Below are 25,877 nucleotides of genomic sequence, written 5' to 3' on the forward strand. Positions count from 1 at the left end.
CCAGGGCACAGCTCTCCCATGGCATCCCGGTGGTCTCCAGGAGCCCCATGGAGAAGACCCCTTAGTGCTAAGGCCATGAAAATGCTGCTGGGTGGCTGCCTGCGGACAGCTGCAGAGAGCCCTCTGTGTTCCTGGCTGGGAGGGGAGGGCTGAGATCCTGCTGAGGCAGAGTGAGACAGGCTGAGGGGGTTGGAGATGTGCACTTGGGAAATGGATTCCTCTGCTCTCAGCAGTGCCCAGTTCCTTTTGGGGGGAACGTCTGGGTGCGATCATCCTGCAGCTCAAAGAGGTGCCAGCACAGGGCAGCTGAGACCAGGGCTGATGGAGCGACCGGCTCTCCTCACTCATCACTAGGGGACAGTCCCTTTGGCTCTGGGGATGCACAAGGTTTCACTTGGAGTGCAGCAGAAATGCCAGGGATTTCTGCCTGAAAAACACTCCTCAGGTGTAGTGGGACAACTCGAACAGAATAAACAAAATAAAATCCCATCAGCTCTGCTCTGCCATTTGGTGAAATGGGAGCCACAATGTTGAAAATCTCTTTGATACCTGTTCTGGTTTCAGCTGAGAGGGTTGATTTTCTTCATAGTAGCTAGTGTGGGGATATGTTTTGGATTTGTGCTGGAGACAGCATTGATAATATAGAGATGTTTTTGTTCTAAGGACCTATTTTTGAGCAGTGTTTACACAGGGCCAAGGCCTTTTCTGCTTCTTGCACTGCCCTGCCAGCGGGATGGCTGGGGGTGCACAAGAAGTTGGGAGGAGACACAGACAGGACACGTGACCCAAACTGACCAAAGGGATATTCCATACCATATGACGTCATGCTCAGTTTATAAGGAGCTTGGGGGAAGAGGGCGGGGGGGCGGCGGCATTCGGAGCGATGGCGTTTGTCTTCCCAAGTAACCGTTACGCATGATGGAGCCCTGCTTCCCTGGAGATGGCTGAACACCTGCCTGCCCATGGGAAGTGGGGAATGAATTCCTTGCTTTGCTTTGCTTGTGCACGCAGCTTTTGCTTTACCTATTGAAATGTCTTTATCTCAACCCACGAGTTTTCTCACTTTAACTTTTCCAATTCTCTCCCCCATCAGGATGGGGGGGAGTGAGTGAGCGGCTGCATGGTGCTCAGCTGCTGGCTGGGGTAAAACCACGACATATCCCAAGTGGATTTAATCCTAAATTAGCCTGTGTTCCTATGGACCTATGGCTGTAGGGCAGAGCTGGCTCCTGCAGAGCCCCCAGCAGAGCCCCCTGCTCCCTGGGGCAGCCTCAGCCAGCACCAACCAGAGCTCAGAAATGGGACCTGTGAAAGGTCTTCCTGAATAAGGAATAAGAAATTCAATAGATTTTTTTTCAGAGAAATATCTCGTATTGATGTCTTTTCCTCAATGAACAGGCTCCCATGCCCTGAGGGACCAAATGTCCAACAGCAGCTCCATCACTGAGTTCCTCCTCCTGGCATTCTCAGACACACGGGAGCTGCAGCTCTTGCACTTCTGGCTCTTCCTGGGCATCTACCTGGCTGCTCTCCTGGCCAATGGCCTCATCATCACTGCCATAGCCTGCGACCACCACCTCCACACCCCCATGTACTTCTTCCTCCTCAACCTCTCCCTCCTTGACCTGGGCTCCATCTCCACCACTGTCCCTAAAGCCATGGCCAATTCCCTCTGGGACACCAGGGCCATCTCCTACGCAGGATGTGCTGCACAGGTCTTTTTCTTTTTCTTTCTGATGTCAGCTGAATATTTCCTTCTCACTGTCATGGCCTATGACCGCTACGTTGCCATCTGCCAGCCCCTGCACTACGGGACCCTCCTGGGCAGCAGAGCTTGTGTCCACATGGCAGCAGCTGCCTGGGGCACTGGGTTTCTCAATGCTGTGCTGCACACGGCCAATACATTTTCTATACCACTCTGCCAGGGCAATGCCCTGGACCAGTTCTTCTGTGAAATCCCCCAGATCCTCAAGCTCTCCTGCTTGGACTCCTACCTAAGGGAAGTTGAGCTTATTGCTTTTAGTAGTTTTGTATTTTTGGGGTGTTTTGTTTTCATTGTGCTGTCCTATGTGCAGATCTTCAGGGCCGTGCTGAGGATCCCCTCTGAGCAGGGATGGCACAAAGCCTTTTCCACGTGCCTCCCTCACCTGGCCGTGGTCTCCCTGTTTATCAGCACTGGCATATTTGCCTACCTGAAGCCCCCCTCCATCTCCCCCTCATCTCTTGATCTGTTGTTTGCTGTTGTGTACTCGGTGGTACCTCCAACAGTGAACACCCTCATCTATAGCATGAGAAACCAGGAGCTCAAGGATGCCGTGAGGAAACTGATGGCTGGATGTCTTTCAGCAGCCATAGACTGCCTACATTCCTCTACAACTGACTCCCTGTGTATGTCGTGACAGGCCAAGTCTGCCTTTCTTTATTTTTTTTTCCCTTTTTCCACTTTTATGATGTTGTGTTACAAATAAATATAATTATTCCTTCTCTTAAATATCCACCCATTCTGTGTGACCAATAGACCATGTATAAATGGGAAACCATTTTATTTAAGCAAGATAAATGAGCCTGCAGCAACTTCTTTGTCTAAGATCCACCCTCAGCATAGCAGAAATGAAAGACTTTTCTGGCTGTACCATCTTGGGGCAGGCTGCTTTGTCCCTGAGGGAGGGATTAGGAGCTCTTGAGGACCCCAAGGGCCAGGGCTCTTGTGCTAGCCTGGGGAGACAGGATGGCACGGAGGGGCTGCAGACCTCTCAGGATATGCTGGAGAGGAGAACAGGGGACACAGGGTGCCACTGACCTCCTTTCCCTTATGCCCACCCATCTCTGCCCCCCAGCAGCTTCTCTGCCCTTCAGAGGGGCTGAGGCTCTGGGGTGAGTGCCCAGAGCTCTGCAGCAGCCTGCGGCAAGTACTGCTGTGGGGCCAGAGCAGACAGGGCTGGAGAGAGGGCAGGGAGGAATGTTTCTGGGAGAGAGAAACATCAGTGTATAGCTTGTTCTGCGTGACCGTGCAGGGTGAGGGCTCGCATCAGGGGGACTGTGGTTCAGAGACAGGGCTCCTGGATGGGAGCTGAGACAGGCACGTGCAGGAGACAGGAGGCCAGTCTATGCCCTTGGTGGCATGGACAGACCGGGAAGGTGACCCAGGGCCTTTGTCACCCCCCAGCCTCTCTCACCAGCCATTTCCAGCCCTGGCCGTTCACCCAGTTTATGGGCAAGTCTCGCTGTGCGGCCATCTCCATCCTCCCGCTGGGCTGAGTGCCTGCATCGGGGAAAATGGCCACCTCTGGCCAGCTTCTTCTGAAGAGTGAGTGGCCCTGAGCAGCAGTGACTGGCCGTGTGTAGGCCTGGGACAGAGGGTCAGGGGATGTCAGTGAGAACAAGGTGATGGCTGATGGCTTTAGCAAGTCCTTACAGCCATGTCTGAGCCCAGAAATGGAAAGCAGTGGATCTGTGTGGGTGGAGGAGGAGGAGGACGAAAGAGGAGGAGTTTTTTGCTGGGAAGGTGGCAGGAAGAAAGTCCCTTCTTGTGCACATCAAAGATAAGGAAGATGTTTCCATCTTGTGTGCATGCCTCAGCCTGGCAGATAGGGAATGCCCGCTGCTGGGGGTGGCTGTGCTCAGTCATGCCTCAGGAGCTGACCTTGCTCTCTTCCCCTCCTTCACTCCCCACACTTGGATGGACCACAGCAAACATCCATGATCCTGGAAAATGCACGACCCTCCTGGAGGGAGGTTCCACAACTGCAGGGGAAACAGGAAGGGCTTGAGAGACGCATGGGGGTGCATGCAGAGAGAGGGGTATGCGTAACAGTGAGTGTGTTAAAGGCAGGACGAAGACTTGAAGTAGTGGTGGGGCTGCGGGGGTGTCATGCTGAAGGGAATCAGGCTGAATTTTGATTTGGAGGCAGCAGCAGCAGGAGGACATGCATTTCAGTGCTGGGATATGGCAATAAGTGCAGGAGTCAAGCAAGTCTGGGACTGGGCTATTTTGGGTGCCAGAGGACATTAGCAGGGCATTGGAAGATGCTCGAGGGGTTGTGGGGAACTCACAGGCACTGTCAGGTCCTCAGGTAACCACAGCTTTGTCTTTGCAGGCACAGGCAGTGAGGCCAAAGTGGCACATACAAGTCCTTCATTTGCTGGCTGCGGAGGGAGACAAGGAAGCTTAGCATAGAATTACCAAGGTAATTTATTCTCTTATTTCAGCTGTGCAGGCAGTGGTGCCTCAGCCTAATGGCTCAGTACAGAGGAAAGCAGGGTTTGTATCTGTTACAGTACAGTTGTGTAGACCAATGCAATCACTCACGTTAAGGGATGGGCTCATCAGTTCCTACATCCTTGTCCCGCTCAGGTGGTGCAGACAAACGGTCAGTGGTATGTTAATTCTCTTTGTTCTAAAGCGATGTCCCGCTCAGGTGGGGGGATTATCCTGGATGCTGGTCGGTTGCTGTTCTGGCCGTGGTTATACGCCCGGTTTTTTGAAAGGTAAATCTTCCATGGGTTTATCATTGACATGGGATGTTCTCAGCTGGTAAGAGCTGGCTTAGGTTGGGTCTTCAGGTCACATGGGCCCTGAGGTAAAAGCTCATAGTCTCAATTAGTGTTCATTCTTCTAAGCAAGTTGTACCGCAGTTAGCATTTTGCCTTTCACTGGCATCAGTAAAGCCTGGGAGATCCCAAGGTCAGAGTGAGATGAGGAAGCAGGAGGAGGTAGCTAAACTCCTCAGGGAAGCTGGAACAGGCACAGGACAGTGTAGGACCGTCTGTGGTGCCAACAGCTGATGGCCTTGGTGTGGCTGGGCCCTCCTCCAACACCAGGACAGAAGTCCTTGTGCTCTCCACAGTGGCTGCTGTCTCCTCCACTGAGTCCCATGAGAAGGCCCCAGTCCCTTACAGTCCCAGGGCCTTGTTGCCTCCTCACCCACCCCCCATAGAGCCTGGGAGGTGTCCTACCGCTGACCTGCACTAGGCATCACGTACCCTCCCATCACACTGCTCCCAGGAGGAGCTGTAAGCATCTCATGAGGGAAAGGATCCTCTCTTCAGGGAATGGGGGTCAGGGCTTGGCCATCCTGCTTGGTGAAACACATTTAGGGCTTTCACAGCCACCTCCACATTTGATTTTCCACATGTGACCAGTGCCTCTGACTTCCTGTTTTACCAGCTCCCAGGGACAACCACAGAATCACAGAATGGTTTGAGTTGGAAGGGATCTCAAAGATCATCTAGTTCAAATCCCCTGCCATGGGCAGGGACACCCTCCACTAGACCAGGTTGCCCAAAGTCCCATCCAACCTGGCCTTGAACACTTCCAGGGAGGGGGTATCCACAACTTCTCTGGGCAACATGTTCCAGTGACTCAGCACCCTCATAGAGAAGAATTTTTTCCTAATATCTAATCTAAATCTACCCTCCTTCAGCTTTGTGTTGAGTTTTGTGTGGCAAGCTATTAGGAAGGCAAAAGGTGACACATGGTTCTTCAAGGATCAGACACAACAGGACAGCACCTCAAGAAAAGTGCTATGAATCTGTGTTGGGTTTTGTGTGGCAAGGTTTTGGTAGCGGGAGGGGCTACAGGGGTGGCTTCTGTAAGAAGTTGCTAGAAGCTTCCCCTGTGTCTGATAGAGCCAATGCCAGCCGGCTCCAAGATGGATCCGCCCCTGGCCAAGGCCAAGCCAATCAGCGCCTCTGTGATAACATATTTAAGAAGGCAAACAAAACAGTTGAAAAAAAAGGTTTTGCAGCCGGAGAGAGGAGTGAGAAGATGTAAGAAACTCTGCAGACACCAAGGTCAGTGCAGAAGGAGGGGGAGGAGGTGCTCCAGGCGCCGGAGCAGAGATCCCCCTGCAGCCCGTGGTGAAGGCCATGGTGAAGCAGGCTGTCCCCCTGCAGCCCATGGAGGAAGGATGAGGGGGTGTAGAGATTCCACCTGCAGCCCGTGGAGGACCCCACGCCGGAGCAGGTGGACGCACCTGAAGGAGGCTGTGGCCTGTGGGAAGCCCACACTGGAGTAAGTTCCAGGCTGGACCGGTGGACCCGTGAAGAGGGGAGCCCACGCCAGGGCAGGTTTGCTGGCAGGACTTGTGACCCCGTGGGAGAGACCCCACGCTGGAGCAGTCTGCTCCTGAAGGTCTGCACCCTGTGGGAGAGACTATGCTGGAGCAGTTCGTGAAGGACTGTAGCCCGTGGGAGAGACTCCATGTTGGAGCAGGGGAATGTTGAGAGGAGTCCTCCCCCTGAGGACAAAGAAGCGGCAGAGACAATGCGTGCTGAACTGACCGCAACCCCCGTTCCCTGCCCCCTTGTGCCGCTGAGGGGGGAGGAGGTTGAAGCCGGGAGTGAAGTTGAGCCCGGGAAGATGGGAGGGGTGGGGGAAGGTGTTTTAAGACTTGATTGTATTTTCTCATTGCGCTACTCTGTTTTGCCTAGTAATAAATTAGATGAATCTCCTCTCTACATTCAGTCTGTTTTGCTCGTGATGGTAATTAGTGAGTGATCTCTCCCTGTCCTTATCTCGACCCAAGCCTTTTGTTATACTTCTCCTCCCCATCCCGCTTGGGGAGGGGTGAGTGAGCGGCCGCGTGGCACCCAGTTACCGGCTGGGCCTAAACCACGACAAGCTTAAAGCCATTACCTCTTGGCCTATCATTACATGCCTTTGTAAATCTCCTTGTCTGGTCATTCCCTCCATGGTCTCTTGAGTGATGGTCCTCCCTGCGGCCCAGGAACACTCTCAGAAACTTGGAGGTTTGCTGCTGACTTTTACTTCTTTAGACACTTGTTCAATCTTTCAGGACCTGCAGTTCAGGAACTTGGCACCAGGGGGCTAATTAACATGCAAAACGCCCTAATCAGCCAATGCTCTGTGCATAATTTTCCTTTAGGTCTTCAATTCTTATGTGGTTAATTAGATTTCAGGAGTCTAGTCAAAGTCTAAAGAGTTCAATACTAAACAGTAAGGAAGGATTCTTTTTTATTTTTTCCCCACAGTTCTTAATTCTTCTGCTCACACATTACGTGATATGAGAAATCCTCAGTTCATAGTGATCCTGAGTGTCTCCTAATGGAGTTTGAATATATATTCTGTAAATTCTCATGAGTTTTTTCATAGGACATGGACACGGACCAGCAAGATGATGACCCTTTCTCTCCCTCTGTGGAAAGAGAGACTTATACAGCCATTTCCAGAAATATATTTCCTGCCATCACTTTGAATGGGGAAACTGTGTTCTGGTGACACATTTATATCGTCACATGATACATCTGCATTTCATAGCTAAAGGGAGCTTGGAGCAAGGAAGGTAGGAGGAGTTGGATAGATCACCCTATATTTCTTTGCCATCAAGAAATGGCCACACCTGCTATCACTTCCTTCATGGCATCCCTTTCTCTGAGCTGGCCACATCTTTATGGGATGTGCCATGGCATAACACCATGACCCGCCAAGTGCCAGACCTCACTCGATACGCAGAGGCCCAGAGCCCAGCCAAATAAAGAGGCCCAGAGCACAGATGTGGAAAACAAATGTCACTCCTGTCTTCAAGCGGGAAAAGAAGGAAGACGCAGGGAACTACAGGCCAGTCAGACTCACCTCCCTTCCTGGGAAGATGATGGAGCAGCTAATGCTGGAAACCCTTTCCAGGCACAGGAACGATAAGGAAGTCATCAGGAGTCGTCAAGGCCCAGGGCCTTATGTATGTCCAGTTTGCCTGAGTATTCCCTGATCCGATCCTTTTCCAGCAAGGCACTTCTCCATGCTCCAGACTTTCCCCCTGGTCTCTGGCACCTGGGATTCCTGAAGGCCGATCTTGCTGGCAAATACTGAGGCAGTGACGGCATTTGGTGCCTCAGCCTTTCCCACCTCCTGTGTCACCAGGTCCCCAGTCTCACTGAGCAATGGGCCCACAGTTTCCCTCGTTTCCCTTTTGTTCCCTGTCTACTTACAGAAGCCCTTCTTGGTTTCTTTGGCATCCCTTGCCAAATTCCATTCCGTTTGGGCTTTAGCTTTCCTACCTTTCTCCCTGCATGCATGCTCAATGTCTCTGTGTTCCTCCCAGGTGACCTGTCCTCACTTCCACCCTCTGTATTCTTCCTTCTTGTGTTTGAGTTTGGCCAGGAGCTCCTTGTTCATCCACACAGCTCTCTTGGCATTTTTGCCGGGCATCACATTTGATGGGATGTGCTTCTCTTGAGCTTGGAGGAGGTGATCCTGGAATATGAACCAGCTTTCTCGGGCCCCCCTTCCCTCCAGGGCCACATCCCATGGGACTCTTCCAAGCAGATCCTTGAAGAGACCAAAGTTTACTCTCCTTAAACCCAGGGCTCTGAGATTGTTTTTACCTTCCTGCCTGCCCTCAGGAACCTGAACTCCATCATCTCATGGTCACTACAGCCCCATCTCATGGTCACAAGGCTGCCTTTGACCTTCACATCCCCAACAAGGCCCTCATTGTTGATGAGGATGAGGTCAGGCAGAGCACCTCTCCTCATTGGCTCCTTTGCCATTTGAGTGAGGAATTTCTCATCCAGGCACTCCACAAACCTCCTGGATTGCTTATGCCCTGCTGTGTTGTCCTTTGAGCAAATATCGAGGTGGTTGACATCTCCCGTGAGGACCAGAGCCTGACAATGTGAGGCTGCTCCTATCTGCCTGTTGAGGGCCTCATATACTTCTTCCTCCTGGTCGAGTGGCCGATAGCAGACATCCACTGTAATGCCACCCTTTCCTGGTCTCACTTTAATCCTCACCCTTAAGCTCTCTCTTGGCTCCCTACCCATCCCCAGACAGAGCTCCATGTACTCCAGCTGTTCTCTCACATAAAAGGCATCTCCCCTTCCTTGTCATCCCATCCTCTCCTTCCTCAAGAGCCTGTATCCCTCCATTGCGACATCCAATCATGGGAGCCATCCCGCCACATTTCCATGATCCCAACAAGATCATTGCCCTGCAACTGCACACCGATCTCTAAATCCTCATGTTTATGCCCCATGCTGCATGCGTTAGAGTACAGACACTTTAGAGAGGAACCCCAGCATGTTGAGTTCTTGGAGAGGGTGTGAGAGATTTCTCCATCATGGTGCTTTGTAGGCATTTCTTTGCTTACATGCAAGTGCTGAACTTGAGCCCCATTTTGTTGATTTTGTGATCCCTTCCCACCACATCACCCCATGCCCTTGCTCATTGATCCTGTCACTCCCTTGGAGGAGTGCTGGTTACTCTCTCCCTCCCCCATCATTCTTAGTTCAAAGCCCTCCTTATGAGGTCAGCCAGCCTGTTGGCAGAAATAGCTTTGCCCTGCTTAGTGAGGTGGATCCCACCTCTGCCAAGACGATGCTGGTCCGCAAACAGGGTCCCATGGTCGTGGAACCCAGAACCCTACCCCAGTTTCGCAGTTAATTATTAACTTGTCCGAGTAGTGCCTTTCTCCTCACCAATGAGATTGAGGAGAACACCACCTGGGCCCCCATGCCCTTCAGTGCCACCCCCAGAGCTTTGTAGTCACTTCTGGTACTGTCCAGGTTGCCCCTGGTAGTGTCATTTGTGCCCACATGGGTTAAGAGCAGGAGGCAGTAGTCAGAGAGCCAGATGAGCTTTGGACGTCCCACCACAACATCCTGGATCCTTGTCCCCAGCAAGCAGCAAACCTCTCTAGATGGTTGGCTGGCCCAACAGATGAGTGCCTCTGTCCCCCGCACCAGGTAGTCACCCATTACGATGAAAAACCCCCCGTGGCACTACATCTGGATGAGGCTTGAATATCTCCATTTGTGGAGGTACCACAGCCTTTCGGAGTGCCTGTTCCTGGTGCCTCATGGACCTTATAGTGCAGCTTCTTTTCTCTTAAATCTAGTCAGAATTTCCCACATCCCAACTTTTTCCCATGGCTTCTCATGCTTCCACTGTGCCCACATGGGAAGAGTCTGACTCCTTCTCCTCTGCACCATCCCATAAGACAGCTGTAGACAGTGACAGTATTGATATCTGTCAAGTAGAATTTTCCACTTGACGGGGTGAGGAATGTGTTTGGGTTAATGCTTAGACACTGTCTAATTCAGGGTTGAATACACTGCGTTGCTTTGCTAATGACTGGACCCTTGAAGAAGAGGGACAGACTGATAAATGCACGCCTTGCTAAGGACTGTCCTGGAAGAGGACCTGAAAGATTGTCAACCTGATAATTTTTCTAATCCTGCAACAAGATAAATATGTTGTAGTTTCTGTGTGCAGTGTGCTAGCTTTGTGGCATTACCACCCTGCAACCACCTCTGTGCAGACATGAAATAAATAAAATACCTCTGCTCTGTGTGTGTATTGGTGTACTGCACATGGGGTAAACAATCCCACTTTTGGGAAAACACCAGGACATCCCATGTCTCTAAAGAGCCTTTTGACAAGGTGGGCACATCTGTGCTGGCCTGGCCAGCCATTCCTACACCCCCTGCCCCATGCTCTCCACAGCCCTTGAGCTGGTGGAGCTGCTCTGCAGAGCAAGTGGGCTGTGGGGCCTGGGGTCACAGGGGGACTCTGCAAGGGACGTGCTGGTCAGGCTGGGAGGCAGACCCAGCTCAGGGACATCACTGCCACTGACTGCCTCCCACCGAGGCTCTTATGTGGCCGTGGAGGCTGCTCAGAGGTGACCTGCCTTATTGCCAATGCCATGAGATGTGTTTGGGTGCTGCACCGCATCCAGTCTATGGCAGTCCACTGATGGGAAAACGAACCACTCACCAGGCTCCTTTCCCTGTGCCTGCTGTGTTCCCTGGCCTTGCAGAACCCTCACTTGGTGGTTCACACCCTTCATTTAGCACTTGATCTCTGGGGCACTTAACCTTGGACAGGCTCGTGCTCAGTGGGCTCCATTCCCTGCTGACCTCCTGGCATGTGCTGTCCCTGCAGATCCCCTGGGCTCTCCTGGCAGCTCCTGATTCCTTTCAGAAAAACACTCCTCTGCCATCAGCCCTACCACAGGCTGTGGAGCCCCAGGCAGCTTAGTTGGAGTCCATTCAGCATCTGTGTGGGTGCTCTCCACCCACAAGGAACACCTGAGCCATTCCTCAGTCCCTGGAAGACCACACTGGTGTAACCGTGGGATAGGCGCCGTGAAACAGTAACTATAGAATCAGTTTGAGATAATTAATTATCCAGTGGACATGGGTGCGTGACCACTGATGACCACCAGAGACCCCTTGAAGACCACCGACTCAAATCACTGAGCATGCGTGACGGGGAGGAGAATATGGAAATGGATTCCAAGAAATAATTATCATAGGACTGCCCTTTCTGAGAAAAACGATGAATATGTATGTTTTGATCCTACATAACCTGTGTGCTGGTGATCACCTGGCATGCACATTGGGTGGAGCTATCCCCTGTGCACCCAGACCTGCAATAAAGAATGCCTGCCTTTTAACACTACATTGGTGTTAGGAGGTTTATTCCCGGATTTCGGTGACAATCCCTCCTGCATGCTGGGGCTACTCCCCCAGCTCCAGAGATGTGCACAGATGGGAGCCGAGACAATTAACTTCCCACCGGTTTCTCTGGAGTTTATCTAAACAGGCAGCCTGGATGGATATGTACAATGAGGTATTCTGGTCATGAATACTAATATCAAAAAAAAACCCCCAAAACCCACAAAAAAACCAAACACACACAAAAAATTACAGACACATATAAAGACAAGTTAGTCCTGGCTCTTCCTGAGATACAAAGGGAGCCCTACTGGGATAATGGGCACCTTATTAATCTGAAGTAGATTGTATTCAAATAGTTTCCACAGGGCATCTATGATTTCCTGGTTCCTCATGCTGTAGATGAGGGGGTTCACTGCTGGAGGCACCACCGAGTACAGAACTGCCACCACCAGGTCCAGGGATGGGGAGGAAATGGAGGGGGGTTTCAGGTAGGCAAATATGCCAGTGCTGATAAACAGGGAGACCACGGCCAGGTGAGGGAGGCACGTGGAAAAGGCTTTGTGCCGTCCCTGCTCAGAGGGGATCCTCAGCACAGCCCTGAAGATCTGCACATAGGACAGCACAATGAAAACAAAAAACCCCAAAAATAGAAAAGAACTTAATGTAAGAAGTCCAATTTCCCTTAGGTAGGAGTCCAAGCAGGAGAGCTTGAGGATCTGGGGGATTTCACAGAAGAACTGGTCCAGGGCATTGCCCTGGCAGAGTGGTATAGAAAATGTATTGGCCGTGTGCAGTACAGCATAGAGAAACCCACTGCCCCAGGCAGCTGCTGCCATGTGGACACAAGCTCTGCTGCCCAGGAGGGTCCCGTAGTGCAGGGGTTGGCAGATGGCAATGTAGCGGTCGTAGGCCATGACAGTGAGAAGGGCGTACTCAGCTCCAAGCAGGAAGACAATCAGAAAGACTTGAGCAGCACATCCTGCATAGGAGATGGTCCTGGTGTCCCAGAGGGAATTGGCCATGGCTTTAGGGACAGTGGTGGAGATGGAGCCCAGGTCGAGGAGGGAGAGGTTGAGGAGGAAGAAGTACATGGGGGTGTGGAGGTGGTGGTCACAGGCTATGGCAGTGATGATGAGGCCATTGGCCAGGAGAGCAGCCAGGTAGATGCCCAGGAAGAGCCAGAAGTGCAAGAGCTGCAGCTCCCGTGTGTCTGCGAATGCCAGGAGGAGGAACTCAGTGATGGAGCTGCTGTTGGACATTGGGTCTTTCTTGGCAAGGGGGCTGGTTGAAAAAAGTAAAGGACATCTTCCTCTGAGCAAAGCCACTCCATTCTTCATAGAAACACCCCCCAATTGAAATGCATTTCCCTTCTCTGGTTTCTGCTGGCTGAGTGTGTTGTGAGGAGCTGAGGAGTCAGCTGTGCTCAGCTGCAGTGGGTACATGGAGCTGGTTTGTGACACCTCCAATGTTTAAAACCCATGTCAGATGCAATCCACCTTCAATGGAGAAATTAAATCTCTGCACTCATGACTCAGAAGAGTGCAGGCTGCCGAAGACAGGCTTAGCATTTCCTTAGAAGAATTTTGTCTGTGGTTTTTATTTTCCACCATCACATCTGGGGAGCGCTCTTTTGAGGGGTAGAAATACTCATTTTAGGATGGAAAATGGGAAGAGGACAGCAATGGGAATGTGACAGGACAGGCAAAACGGCTCAGCTCTTTGTGGCTTAGTGCAGAGTCAGGAGAGCTGTAGCGTTCATTACACTATCACCCAGCTGCCCTGCACTTTTGCTTGTGCTACCTTGAAGATGACCTCACACAAAAATCCCAAAACTAGACTCTGATGACAGCAGGGGAATCTTGTTTAAAAGGGCAGATCTGCAAACGCTTCTCTTTCCCAGCCCAGAGGTGGAGTTGTGATGGAGAGAGAAGGACACAGCCCCTCTCAGAGAGAAGCAAAGGCCTCTGAGAGGAGAGAACTGACCTCCAAGGGAAAGCTCAGCACTCCCTGGGATCCTACAGCACAGCCGTGCTCTTCTGGGGCAGCTCCCAAGCCCAGCAGCACAGGCAAAGCAGACAGTCCGATGTCCTGAAGATGGGATGTCCTAAAGGCAGAGTCAGCTCATTGCTCAGCAGACAATGCCCAGCAGACATCTAGAGTGAGGGACCACAAGAGAGCAGCCTGAAGGCAGCCTAGCCCAGGGCTTGGCTGCAGTTTCCCCCCACTCCCTGCCCATGTCTCTGCTGCCTGGAGCTGTCCCTGCCAGGAGCTGGTGCTCTGCCCACACCTCTCCTCCCTGTCCCTGCTCTGAAGGACACAACTGGGCACCCCTGGCTGCACACCTGCATTCACAGCCACTCAAACTTGCCTCTGCACAGGGACTCCACCTGGCACATCCCAGGAGCTGTGGGCTCTGCCAGCTTGAGGAGATGCCTCCAGGAACCGCATCGGCATTGCCCTGCACCCAGAGACTTACCGTGTCAAGGGCTCTCAAGATTTCTCCTTCCCTGAGCTCTCAGCAAGCCTCCCATTTCCAACTGCCTTTAAGCTCTCTCTGCCTCGCTGTTCTCCCCTCGGTGCCTGCAGGCAGAGCCCTCAGCCCTGCTGTGCTCTGCAGAGGAGCTGCTCCTGGCCAGAGATGTCTCTCTGCAGCACAGCCCACTTGCCATGAGCTCCCTCCATCCCAGGAGACCAGCAGCAGAAGACCAGCCCAAGGCGGCATGTTAATGACCCCTCTGGTGGGTTTGGGGATGAGTCCATGAAGCTCAGGCCCTGAGAGGAAGCTGATGAAACCTCTCCAGAAGTCACAGTCCGATGCAAACTCCACAGTTTCTTGGAGCATTAATGGGTCCCCCTGAGGGCCATCCCTGACAAAGCAACTCTGGGGCTGGTTAGAGCAGGCAAGTGGAGGCAGTGATGACAGGTAGGCAAAGGCAATGGCAAGGTGGCTCTGATGCTGAGTAATCCTGGGTGTGTTTGATCAAGCCAAAGGGCCAAGCCCTGACCCCCAACCCCTGGGAGGGGAGATCCTGTCCCTCACACACATGGCTCAGGGCTCTTCCTGGGCCAGTGTGATGTGGGGATGTGCAATGCCTAGAGCAGGACTACCACACACTCTTTCTCAGGCTCACAGGTTGTGACAAGGGGGCGACGAAGTCCTGGTGCTCTAATGAGAAGATGTCTCCTCACAGGCATCCCCTGCAGAGAGAACAGCCACAGCCCAGCAGACCAAGACCTTGGCTGTGTTGGGGGCTTTCAGCCTTGCCACTGCCCCCAGATGTCTCCACCACAGCATGTCCTACGGTGTCCCACACCTGCACCTCTTTCCCTGCAGGCTCTTGACACCCAGCCTGCTTACCAACTTGGGTCTCACCTGAGCGTCTTCCCACCCTTACTGATATCTCTCCATCCTCACAGACTGCTCATTGAAAGGCAAAGCTCTGGCTAATCCAGACTCTTGCTGGGTGGCCTCTTGTACCACAGAACTGCACTTGCAGGGACATTTCTTTCTCCTCGTGTCCCATCTCAACCTCCCAAGATGCACTTGGTGGCATCTTGTCTTTCTCATCATGATGTTTCCCAGTTTTCAGAAAAGCCCCACCATCTCTGAAACCACCTCTCAAGCAGTCTCAGGCTACTCCTAGACTGCCCTGAGCCTCTCCACCACTGGGCAAAGGGGCCAAAGAAGCCCAGGTCTCTCAGCCCCTCCACACAGCCCATCTGCTTAAGACCCCAAACTCCACCTGGCCACATCTCCTCTGGCCACTCTCCAGCTCCTCCCAGCTCCAGCAAAAGAGGGAGCCGAGAACTGGGACAAAGCCATGTGTGGGGGTCCCCACCAGTGCGGTGTCAAGGGCCATAAGAACTGCCCTGCTCTGGGTGACTGTCCTGGTTCTGGCAAGGACAGAGTTAATTTCACAAAGAGCCAGGACAGGTGAGCCAAGCTGGCCGGGGGCTATTCCATACCATGTGACATCATGCTCACCATAAAAGGGGGCTAGTCGGGCAGGGGCCGGTTCGGTGTGGCTCCAGGACAGGCTGAGCGGTTGGTCGGTCGGTTGGTCGGTCTTGGGATCGGTAAATTGTTCTCTGTTATCACCCATTGTGAATATCTGTTATCAGCACTGTTGTTGATTGTTTCCCTCTCCCTTGCTGTCCCAGTAAACTGCCCTTATCCCAACCCTCGAGGCTTTGCCGTTGTTTTGCCATTCTCCTCCCCAGCCCGCCGGGGGAGGGGTGAGTGAGTGGTGCGTGGCACCCAGCTACCGGCTGGGGCTAAACCACGTCAGTGACCATGCTCATCCTAATGCAGCCCCGTATGCAACTGGCCTTCTTCACAGTCAGCAGAAACCCCTGGCTTGGATGGTGTCCCTCGCAGTTGCCAGGCCCTTCTCCTCCTCAGAGTCCCTCCTCAGCACAGCAGGTCCCGGCTGGCCCTCATGTACACGTTGGTTTTTCTCCCTGAGGCCAGACTGGCCAATTCTCCTTGTCAATGTCACGAGGTTTCTTTGGGCCAAATCCCCGAGTTTCTCCAGGTCCCTCTGGACTGAAGCTCCATTTGGTCACCGGTTACTGTTTGTGTGTGGGTGGCTCACCCTGATGGTGGTGGAGTCTCACAAGGGAACAGCATGAGGAGTTGCAGATCTCTACAGACCCAGGTAGGAATTGCCATGAAGAGAGTCTGCAAAACACCAAAGGAGGGTACAAAGACCTTCCATGTATACAGGAGCTGGCCCCAGGATCACCTCAGCTCCCCAGTTCCCCCATGCACAGACAGACACTCACGTACAAATGACTCTCTCCAGCCCAGCAGCACAGCACCACTGAGGCTGGAAGGCAGCCACCTTCCACCTTCTCTGTGCTTCCTCTGCATGCTTGGTTTTTCGTCAGCAGCTCCTTTCTCATCCATGCCTTCCTCCGGCCACCTTTTCTTGACTTTCTGCATTTGGGGTGGATCATTCTGGAGTTTGAAGCGGAGATTCTTAGCCATCAAACAGCTCTCTTCACCCTTCTCTGCAGGACCATATCCCATGGGATTCTTTGAAGCATGGCGGCCAGGAGGTCAGCTTCTGCTCTCTTCAAGTCCTGCTCTTGGCCTTCTTCCCTTCTCTCAAGATCCTACACTCTGCTTTCTCGCCCCTGACTGTTACATCTCTGACCAGCTCTTCCTTCTTTGCAAGCATGAAGTCCTGCAGGGCATCTCATCTTTTCTTTTCTCCACTCTGCTCCCACCAGCGAGTAGCTTCGGGGGCAGCAAGGGAAGTTGCTAAAACACCCGTGTGAACTGGAGTCAAATGGACAGTGACCTGTGGATAAGTTCACACTGGAGGTACATCGGCTGAGGTGATGGTTGCCTTTGGAAAAGCCCCTGCCAGAACATGTACACACCAGTGACCGCACACCCAATAATCCAAAGCCCCTTTGATCTTTAATGGCTTGAGTGATATCAGCCCTGTTCTGCAGTTGGAGTAGATGGTCCCTTCCAGCTTGAACTATTCTGTTCTGTTCTGTTCTGTTCTATTCTATTCCATTCCATTCCATTCCATTCCATTCCGATGTTTCCTCCCTGTTTCAAATCTTTCACTTTTTCATAATCTTCTGAGATTCTTTCTGTTATTTGCACTGGTGTGGCTCTTTGCCCCCCTCCCTCCCCTCCCCCCCTCCCTCCCGTTCTCCCAGAGCCACCCCAGTGCTCCCAGTCCAGCTCCCAGGCTCCCTGCAGTGCTCCTAGTTGTGCTCCAGTTCTCCCCGTGCCATTCACTGGCTTCCCCCAGTGCTCCCAGTAACGCCCTAGTGCTTCCAGAGCAATTCCCTTGGTCCCCCTAGTCCCCCTAGTTCTGCCCTAGTGCTCCCAGTTCGGTTCCCTGCCTCAGCCCAGTGCTCCCAGTGCCACTCCAGTGCAGCCAGTGCCACTCCTTGGTTCTCCCAGTGCTTCTTCAGTTCTCCCAGTGGGGCTCCTTGCCTCCCCTCCCAGTTCTGCCACTGCCACCTCAGTGCACCCAGGGTGGCTCCCTGTCTCCCCCACTGGTCCCAATGCCACCCCAGTTCTCCCACTATGGCTCCCTGGCTCCCCCCAGTGCTCCCAGAGCCGCTCCCAGGCTCCCCGTGGTGCTTCTAGTCTCCATTTCTACTCCATTTCTAGTCTACATTTCTAGGCTCCATTTCTACTAGAGCTGCTCACAGGCTCCCTCCAGTGCTCCCAGTGCCACACCAGTGCTCCCAGTTGTGGTGGGTTGACCCTGGCTGGACGTCAGATGCCCACTAAAGCCACTCTGTCACTGCCCTCTTCAGCTGGACAGGGGAGAGAAAATATAACGAAAGGCTCGTGGGTCGAGATAAGGACAAGGAGAGATAATTCACTAATTACTGTCATGGGCATCTTCTCACAGAAGACATCCCTGTAGCCTCCCCTCCTCCTGCTACCAAAACCTTGCCACACAAACCAAACACATCTGCTGGCCCTCGTTTTGCTGGTTTTGTAATCTCATTTGGTGTTTTGGAGGTGGTGTTCATGGCAATTCCCACCCGGGTCTGTAGAGCCCTGCAACTCCTCATGCTGTTCTCTTGTGAGACTCCACCACCATCAGGGTGAGCCACCCACACACAAACAGTAACCGCCGACCAAATGGAGCTTCAGTCCAGAGGGACCTGAGATACTTTGAGATGCTAGTCAACACAAACCTCTTGAGGGTTACAAGGAGAAGTGGCCAGTCCTGCATTAGAAGGAAGAGTAACCTCGGTCATCAGGGCAGGCTTGCACCTGACCGGCTGAGCAGTGACCCTGAGGAGAAGGGTCTGGGCGCTACGTGGGACACCATACAAGCCAGTGGTGCATGTTCACTATGAACAAGGCCACCTGCATACAGGTCTGCATTAGGATGACCATGGCCACCCAGACCATCTTGAGACTGGTTGAAGTGTGGTTTCAGAGATGGTGGAGTTTTTCTCAACATTGGAAAGCAGCACAAGAAAGAAATAATGGCACAAAGGGAAGCTTTGGAAGTTGAGACTGGGCATGAGGATTTCATGTCACGTTGACTTACACGAAACATCACTCCAAGTGCAGTGCTGTGGTACAAGAGGCCACCCAGCAAGAGTCTGGATTAGCCAAAGCTTTGTATTTTAACAAACAGCCCATGAGGATGGAGAGATATCAGTAAGGGTAGGAAGCTGCTCAAGTGAGAGCAAGGTTGGTGTGGTGGGTTGACTCTGGCTGGAGGCCAGGTGCCCGCCAGAGCCGCTCTATCACTCCCCTCATTTACTAGACAGGGAAGAAAAGGTATAACAAAACGCTTGTGGGTCGAGATAAGGACAGGGAGAGATCACTCACTAATTACCGTCACGAGCAAAACAGACTGAGCTTAGAGAGGTAATTCATCTGATTTATTACTAGGCAAAACAGAGTAGAGGAATGAGAAATAAAATCAACTCTTAAAACACTTCCCCCCACCCCTCCCATCTTCCTGGGCATAACTTCACTCCTGGCTTCAATCTCTGCCCCCCCTCAGCAACACAGGGGGACAGGGAATGGGGGTTACGGTCAGTTCATCACACGGTGTTTCTGCCACTTCTTCCTCCTCAGGGGGAGGACTCCTCTCATTGTTCCCCTGCTCCAACATGGAGTCCCTCTCACGGGGTGCAGACCTTTACAAACTGCTCCAGCGTGGGTCTCTCCCACGGGGTGCAGACCTTCCGGAGCAAACTGCTCCAGCATGGGGTCCCCCACGAGGTCACAAGTCCTGCCAGCAAACCTGCCCTGGCGTGGGCTCCTCTCTCCATGGGTCTACAGGTCCTGCCAGGAGCTTGCTCCAGCGTGGGCTTCCCACGGGCCACAGCCTCCTTCAGGTGCGTCCACCTGCTCCGGCGTGGGGTCCTCCACGGGCTGCAGGTGGAATCTCTACACCCCCTCATCCTTCCTCCATGGGCTGCAGGGGGACAGCCTGCTTCACCATGGTCTTCACCACGGGCTGCAGGGGGATCTCCGCTCCAGCGCCTGGAACACCTCCTCCCCCTCCTTCTGCACTGACCTTGGTGTCTGCAGAGTTTCTTACATCTTCTCACTCCTCTCTCCGGCTGCAAAAGCTCTCTGTTTTTTTCCTTCTTAAATATGTTATCACAGAGGCGCTGATTGGCTTGGCCTTGGCCAGCGGCGGGTCCGTCTTGGAGCCGGCTGGCATTGGCTCTATCAGACACAGGGGAAGCTTCTAGCAGCTTCTCACAGAAGCCACCCCTGTAGCCCCCCCGCTACCAAAACCTTGCCACGCAAACCCAACCCAGTTGGCAAGCACAGCGGATGTCCACAGCCTTCCAGGAAACAGGTGCAGGCATACGACACCATAGGACAACCTGTGGTGGAGATGGTCAAGGGAGATGACAAAGTTGAAAGCCCCCAACAGAGCTGAGGTCTTTCTCCCATTGGCTGTGGCTGTTGTCTGTCTCACCAAGGCCTACCAGGAGACACCTAATCCTTACAGCATGAGGGCCTCATGGCCTCTTTGACTCCAGCCAAGAGCCTGGGAGGTGTCGTACCATCCTCCTGCAATTTACATTGCAGGTCCCCACAACACCCTGCCCCAGGAAGAGCCCTGAGACACATGTGAGGGACAGGGTCTCCCCTCCCAGGGGTTGGGGGTCACAGCTTGGCCCTTTGGCTTGATCAAACACACCCAGGATTACTCAGCATCAGAGCCACCTTGCCATTGCCTTTGCCTACCTGTCATCACTGCCTCCACTTGCCTGCTCTAACCAGCCCCAGAGTTGCTTTGTCAGGGATGGCCCTCAGGGGGACCCATTAATGCTCCAAGAAACTGTGGAGTTTGCATCGCACTGTGACTTCTGGAGAGGTTTCATCAGCTTCCTCTCAGGGTCTGAGCTTCATGGACTCATCCCCAAACCCACCAGAGGGGTCATTAACATGCCGCCTTGGGCTGGGCCTCTGCTGCTGGTCTCCTGGGACAAAGGGAGCTCATGGCAAGTGGGCTGTGCTGCAGAGAGACATCTCTGGCCAGGAGCAGCTCCTCTGCCAAGCGCAGCAGGGTGAAGGGCACTGCCAGGGTATCTCAGGGAGATGAGCAAGGCAGGTGAAGAGCTTAAAGGTGGTCAGGACTGGGAGGCTGACTGAGAGCTGAAAAAAAGAGAAATCTTGAGAGCCCTTGACACGGTAAGGCTCTGGGTGCAGGGCAATGGAGCTGTAGTTTCTGGAGGCATCTCCTCAAGCTGGCAGAGCCCACAGCTGATGGGATCTGTAAGAGGGGCTTTTTTTAGACAATTTTAAATAACTTGTGAAGACATAGTCTGCATCTGGAGATGCACAGGGCTGTATTTCAGATCAGAGTCCCTTCGACGCAGGGTTTTGTGTGCTGGGACAGGGACTTTTCTGCGTTCCAGGATCAACGCTCAGCCTGCCTGGGGATCTCCCCATGGCACTGCAGGCAGAAGCTGTGGGTAGAAGGACGAATGTCTGGTAGGGCAGGGCAGTGTGGTTCTGCTGTTGAGAGAGTGCTGCATGTTTCCAGGCTGCTCACAGCTCCAGATCACCCCTGGGACATTTCCCAGGGCACTTTTTCATAAGCAAATAAAGGCAGGGGCTACATGGAAAGAAAGGTGCGTCCCAGGGTTGGTGCTTTATATTTCTTGCTGTGATGGTAGGTGAAAAAGGTAATGAAGCTGTCAGGATTGCACAAGAATGAAACACCTCTAGAATTACAGTGAGTGATGAACAGGGTTTTCAAGGCACCTGATAAAGTCACTTCACCCTTTCCTCTGCCTACCCAAAGCATTCACATCACCTTTGTGGTGTCTTCAGGGTTGATCTGCTCTTCTCCTTAAGACCTGCCAACACAGAGGTGCCCCTGGGCAGTGCCCTGCTGCCAGGAGGGGTCTGCAGGGCAGAGCTGAGCACACAGAGGGTGGGATGGGCTCTGTGAGCAGGGACAGGGAGGAGAGGTGTGGGCAGAGCACCAGCTCCTGGCAGGGACAGCTCCAGGCAGCAGAGACATGGGCAGGGAGTGGGAGGAAACTGCAGCCAAGCCCTGGGCTAGGCTGCCTTCAGGCTGCTCTCTTGTGGTCCCTCACTCTAGATGTCTGCTGGGCGTTGTCTGCTGAGCAATGAGCTGACTCTGCCTTTAGGACATCCCATCTTCAGGACATCTGACTGTCTGCTTTGCCTGTGCTGCTGGGCTTGGGAGCTGCCCCAGAAGAGCACGGCTGTGCTGTAAGATCCCAGGGAGTGCTGAGCTTTCCCTTGGAGGTCAGTTCTCTCCTCTCAGAGGCCTTTGTTTCTCTCTGAGAGGGGCTGTGTCCTTCTCTCTCAATCACAACTCCACCTCTGGGCTGGGAAAGAGAAGAGTTTGCAGATCTGCCCTTTGAATCATGACTCCCCTGCTCTCGTTAGTGTCTTTTTGGGGGGGATTATTTAAAAGTAATTTCTGTTTGACATCATCTTCAAGGCAGCAGAAGCAAAAGTGCAGGGCAGGTGCATAACAGTCTAATGGACACTGCAGCTCTCCAGACTCTGCACTAAGCTACAAAGAGCTGAGCCCTTTTGCCTGTCCTGTCTCAAGACTCTTCCCATTTTCCATTATGAAATGAGCATTTCTAACCCTCAGAAGAAAACTCCCCAGATGTGATTGTGGAAAATGAAAACACAGAAAACACTTATATTAGCATGCTAAGTCTCTCTTCTCCAGCCCGCACTCTTCTGAGTTGTGAGATCAGAGATTGAATTTTTCCATTAAATGTGGATTGCATCTGACATGGGTTTAAAACATTGGAGCTGTCACAAACCAGCTCCATGTACCCACTGCAGCTGAGCACAGCTGACTCCTCAGCTCCTCACAACATACTGAGCCAGCACAAACCAGAGAAAGAAAATGCATTTCAACTGGGGGGTGTTTCTATGAAAAAGAGAGTGGTTTTTCTCAGTGGATTCTGTCCTAACTTTTCCCTGTCCTTTTGTTATTAGAACTGGCCCCCATGCCAAGAAACAGCAAATGTCCAACGGGAGCTCCATGACCGAGTTCCTCCTCCTGGCATTCGCAGACACACGGGAGCTGCAGCTCTTGCACTTCTGGCTCTTCCTGGGCATCTACCTGGCTGCTCTCCTGGGCAATGGCCTCATCATCACTGCCATAGCCTGCGACCACCACCTCCACACCCCCATGTACTTCTTCCTCCTCAACCTCTCCATCCTCGACCTTGGTACCATCTCCATCACGGTCCCTAACGTGATGGCCAATTCCCTCTGGGACACCAGGGCCATCTCCTATGCAGGATGCGCTGCTCAAGTATTTCTATTTTTCTTCTTGCTTGGAGCTGAGTACGCACTTCTCACTGTCATGGCCTATGACCACTACGTTGCCATCTGCAAACCCCTGCACTACGGGACCCTCCTGGGCAGCAGAGCTTGTGTCCACATGGCAGCAGCTGCCTGGGGCACTGGGTTTCTCTATGCTGTGCTGCACACGGCCAATATATTTTCTATACCACTCTGCCATGGTAATACTGTAGAACAGTTCTTCTGTGAAATCCCCCAGATCCTCAAGCTCTCCTGCTCAGACACCTACCTCAGAGAAGTTGGGCTTCTTATATTAAGCTGTTTTTTAGGTTTTGGCTGTTTTGTTTTCATTGTGCTGTCCTATGTGCAGATCTTCAGGGCTGTGCTGAGGATCCCCTCTGAGCAGGGACGGCACAAAGCCTTTTCCACGTGCCTCCCTCACCTGGCCGTGGTCTCCCTCCTTGTCAGCACAGGCATATTTTCCTACCTGAAACCCCCTTCCATCTCTTCCCCATCCCTGGACCTGGTGGTGGCAGTTCTGTACTCAGTGGTGCCTCCATCAGTGAACCCCCTCATCTACAGCATGAGGAACCAGGAAATCATAGATGCCCTGTGTAAAATATTTGAATGCAATCTACTTCAGATCAATAAGACCCCCATTATCCCACTAGGGCTCCCTCTGTGTTTCAGGAAGAGCCAGGAGTAGCTTTTCTTCATATGGGTCTGTATTTTTTTGTGTGCTTCTTTTCTTCTTAGGTTTTTTGTTTATTTTATACCTGTGATATTAGTATTCTTAGCCTGTTACCTCTTTTTACTTGACCCAAACACTTTATGTACATATGGATCCAGGCTGCCTGTCTAGATAAACTCCATGGAGAAAGCAGTGGGAAGTTAATTGTCTCAGCTCCCATCTGTGCACATCTCCTCTGGAGCTGGGGGAGCAGCCCCAGCATGCAGGAGGGTTCAGGAGCCAAATGCCCGGCTGCCCCATGGAGTAGCAGCCTGGGTTGCCCTTGGGGCTGCCCCTCGCTGCCTCAGCGGGCACTCCCTGTCCGCTGCCTTCACGTCGGGGCTGCTGCTGCCCTGGAGCCATGGCCAAGGCCAGCAGCAGGAGATGGCCTGGACAGGGCTGCTCTCTCCTCCCTTCCACACTGTCCTGCTGTGTCCTGGCATTGCTGTTACCCCCAAGGTCTCGTGTACCTTATCAGCTTATCTGCCTGGTGCTGTCCCACCTGCAGTGGGGCTGATGGCAGATGTCAGTCTGGAAAAGAATGGAGATCTGCCAGGAGAAGTGAGGGGATCTCCAGGGACAGTGTGTGAGTCTGAGGTGGCAGTGAGTGGCACCTCATGAAATGAGTGACAATCCAAGGAGGAGTGTCCCAGAGGAGAAGGCAAACCTGAGGAGACCATGGGCTAACGAGGGCTCTGCAATGGCAGGAGAGGCTGTGAGGAGCCAGAAGGCAAAGGGACATAAGTCTAGACAGTGGTTCATCACACCATCATGGAAACCCTGTGGGCTGGACCTAGTGCAGCCCTCCCCTGCCCTTTGTGCCACTGGAGACACACCATGGTCCTACCAAGCACTGTCCTTGTCTTCTGAGCCATCAGGGAAGATGGAAAGGGGTTCAGCAGCTGTGATCCCCTCTGGCTGGCTCTGCTTCCCACCCTGACCAGCATGGCCAGTGCAGGGTCACCCCATGGCCCCGGGGCACCACAGCCCCCTCGCTCTGCAGAGCAGCCCCACCAGCTTGGGGCCCTGCAGGGAGCATGGGGAGGGAACCAGGAACGGCCGGCCAGGCCAGCACAGACACGCTCACCTGGGAAAAGGCTCTCTGCAGAGCAGGGATGACTCTGGAGGAGATCAAAGGAGCATTTCTGTGCCTGAAAGGAGGAATCAATGAGAAAGGGAAACCTCTTTCTGCAGGCACCCACTGGCAGCAGGCTCTTCTGTCCCCTGGCCGGGACTCTTGGTGGCATGGAGAGAGCGAGAAGGTGCCCCAGGGCATTCATCACCCCCCAGCCTCTCCCATCAGCCATTTCCAGCCCTGGTCACTCCCCCACTTCTTGGTGGTTGGGCTCTGTGGCCATCTCCTTCCTGCTGTTGGTCTTGGTGCCTGTGTTGGGGAAACAGCCAGCCCTGCCCCAGCCTCCTGCCTTGCCCAGACCTTGGCAGAGCCCCGAGCAGGGCTGCCTGGGAACCCGTGCATGGGACATAGCTGGGGCTTGGCTGGGGCTGGGCACTGCTTGGCTGCAGAAGAAGGAGGGCTGCTGAGGATGGACACTGAGGTCTGGCATGGGCACTTGTGGTGGAGGACGTGTCCCTGCCCCAAACACACCCTGTCCTGTGCAGTGTCTGATGATGGGGGCCCTGGGGGCATGTGTGGGGCAGTGGGGCTGCACAGGGGCAGGGATGGGTCACGGATGGGAGCCACAACACAACGATGAGGAGGTGGAAGCCGGGACAGGCTATGAAGGAGGAATTTAGAAAGATGACCTGAGTGTGCGGGCATGTGTTTAGGAAAGCCAGAGCTCGGCTGGAGCTGATGGGGGCTGCAGGCACCATCAAGAGCAAAATGAAGAGCTTCAGCCACTGTGTTTGAAGTAAAAGGCTGAACAAGGAACATGCTGCTGAATGATGAGGGGGGTCGTAACAGCAGACACAGGCGGGGCGGAGTGACTCAACGCCTTCCTTGCCTTAGACTGTGCTCAAAAGTTCTGCCAGGCCTCTGCTCAGTGAAAGGGCTGAAGGAGGAGGAGAGCAGGTATTGAGAGGAACCTCATGAAACCCCCCAAGGACAAGTGCCAGGTTCTGCCCCTGCAGGGGACTCACGCTGGCAATGGCACAGGCTGGGGGCTGCCTGGCTGGGGAGCAGCTCTGTGGGAAAGGTCTTGGTGGGCAGGGAGCTGGACAGGAGGCAGCCGTGTGCCCTGGCAGCAAGGGAGGACAGCAGTGCCCTGGGCTGTGTGACCAGCAGCATGGCCAGGAGATGGAGGGTAGGGACTCCCCCTTTCTATGTGGAAAGTTTCTAGTCCACATCCAGAACACTGTGTCCACTTTTGGGAACCCCAAGAATGGAAAGGTGTTGACCATCTGGAGTGGGTTTAGTGAAGGGCCTTGAGATGGTCAGGGGGCTGGATCAGTGTCTCTGTGAGGAAAGGCTGATGAAGCTGGGCTCCTTCAGCC

At 53.3% G+C, this 25,877-nt stretch overlaps 3 protein-coding genes across 3 annotated transcripts; 2 read left to right on the forward strand and 1 right to left on the reverse strand.

The window, feature by feature from the left end:
* Nucleotides 1-1,421: 1,421 nt before the first annotated feature.
* On the forward strand, nt 1,422-2,399 carry LOC129200047 (olfactory receptor 14A16-like). The gene has a single exon (XM_054811302.1). The coding sequence runs from the start codon at nt 1,422-1,424 to the stop codon at nt 2,397-2,399; it is 978 nt and encodes a 325-aa protein (XP_054667277.1).
* A 9,288-nt stretch (nt 2,400-11,687) lies between these two features.
* Nucleotides 11,688-12,677, reverse strand: LOC129200048 (olfactory receptor 14A16-like). The gene has a single exon (XM_054811303.1). It carries the CDS (start codon nt 12,675-12,677, stop codon nt 11,688-11,690), a length of 990 nt encoding a protein of 329 aa, XP_054667278.1.
* Nucleotides 12,678-22,790: 10,113 nt separating this feature from the next.
* On the forward strand, nt 22,791-23,252 carry LOC129200058 (olfactory receptor 14C36-like; the record flags this gene model as incomplete). Its single annotated transcript, XM_054811313.1, has 1 exon — nt 22,791-23,252. A coding segment is annotated over one exon (462 nt), but the record flags the coding sequence as incomplete, so codon positions are not given.
* Between the last annotated feature and the right edge of the window lie 2,625 nt (nt 23,253-25,877).

Source organism: Grus americana (genome assembly GCF_028858705.1).
Source record: "Grus americana isolate bGruAme1 chromosome 27 unlocalized genomic scaffold, bGruAme1.mat SUPER_27_unloc_1, whole genome shotgun sequence".
Classification (NCBI taxonomy): Eukaryota; Metazoa; Chordata; class Aves; order Gruiformes; family Gruidae; genus Grus; species Grus americana.

What these genes read in the sequence shown, in the direction of transcription:
- LOC129200047 (XM_054811302.1), top strand. Translation starts at nt 1,422, where the DNA reads ATGTCCAACAGCAGCTCCATCACTGAGTTCCTCCTCCTGGCATTCTCA.
- LOC129200048 (XM_054811303.1), bottom strand. Translation starts at nt 12,677, where the DNA reads ATGTCCAACAGCAGCTCCATCACTGAGTTCCTCCTCCTGGCATTCGCA.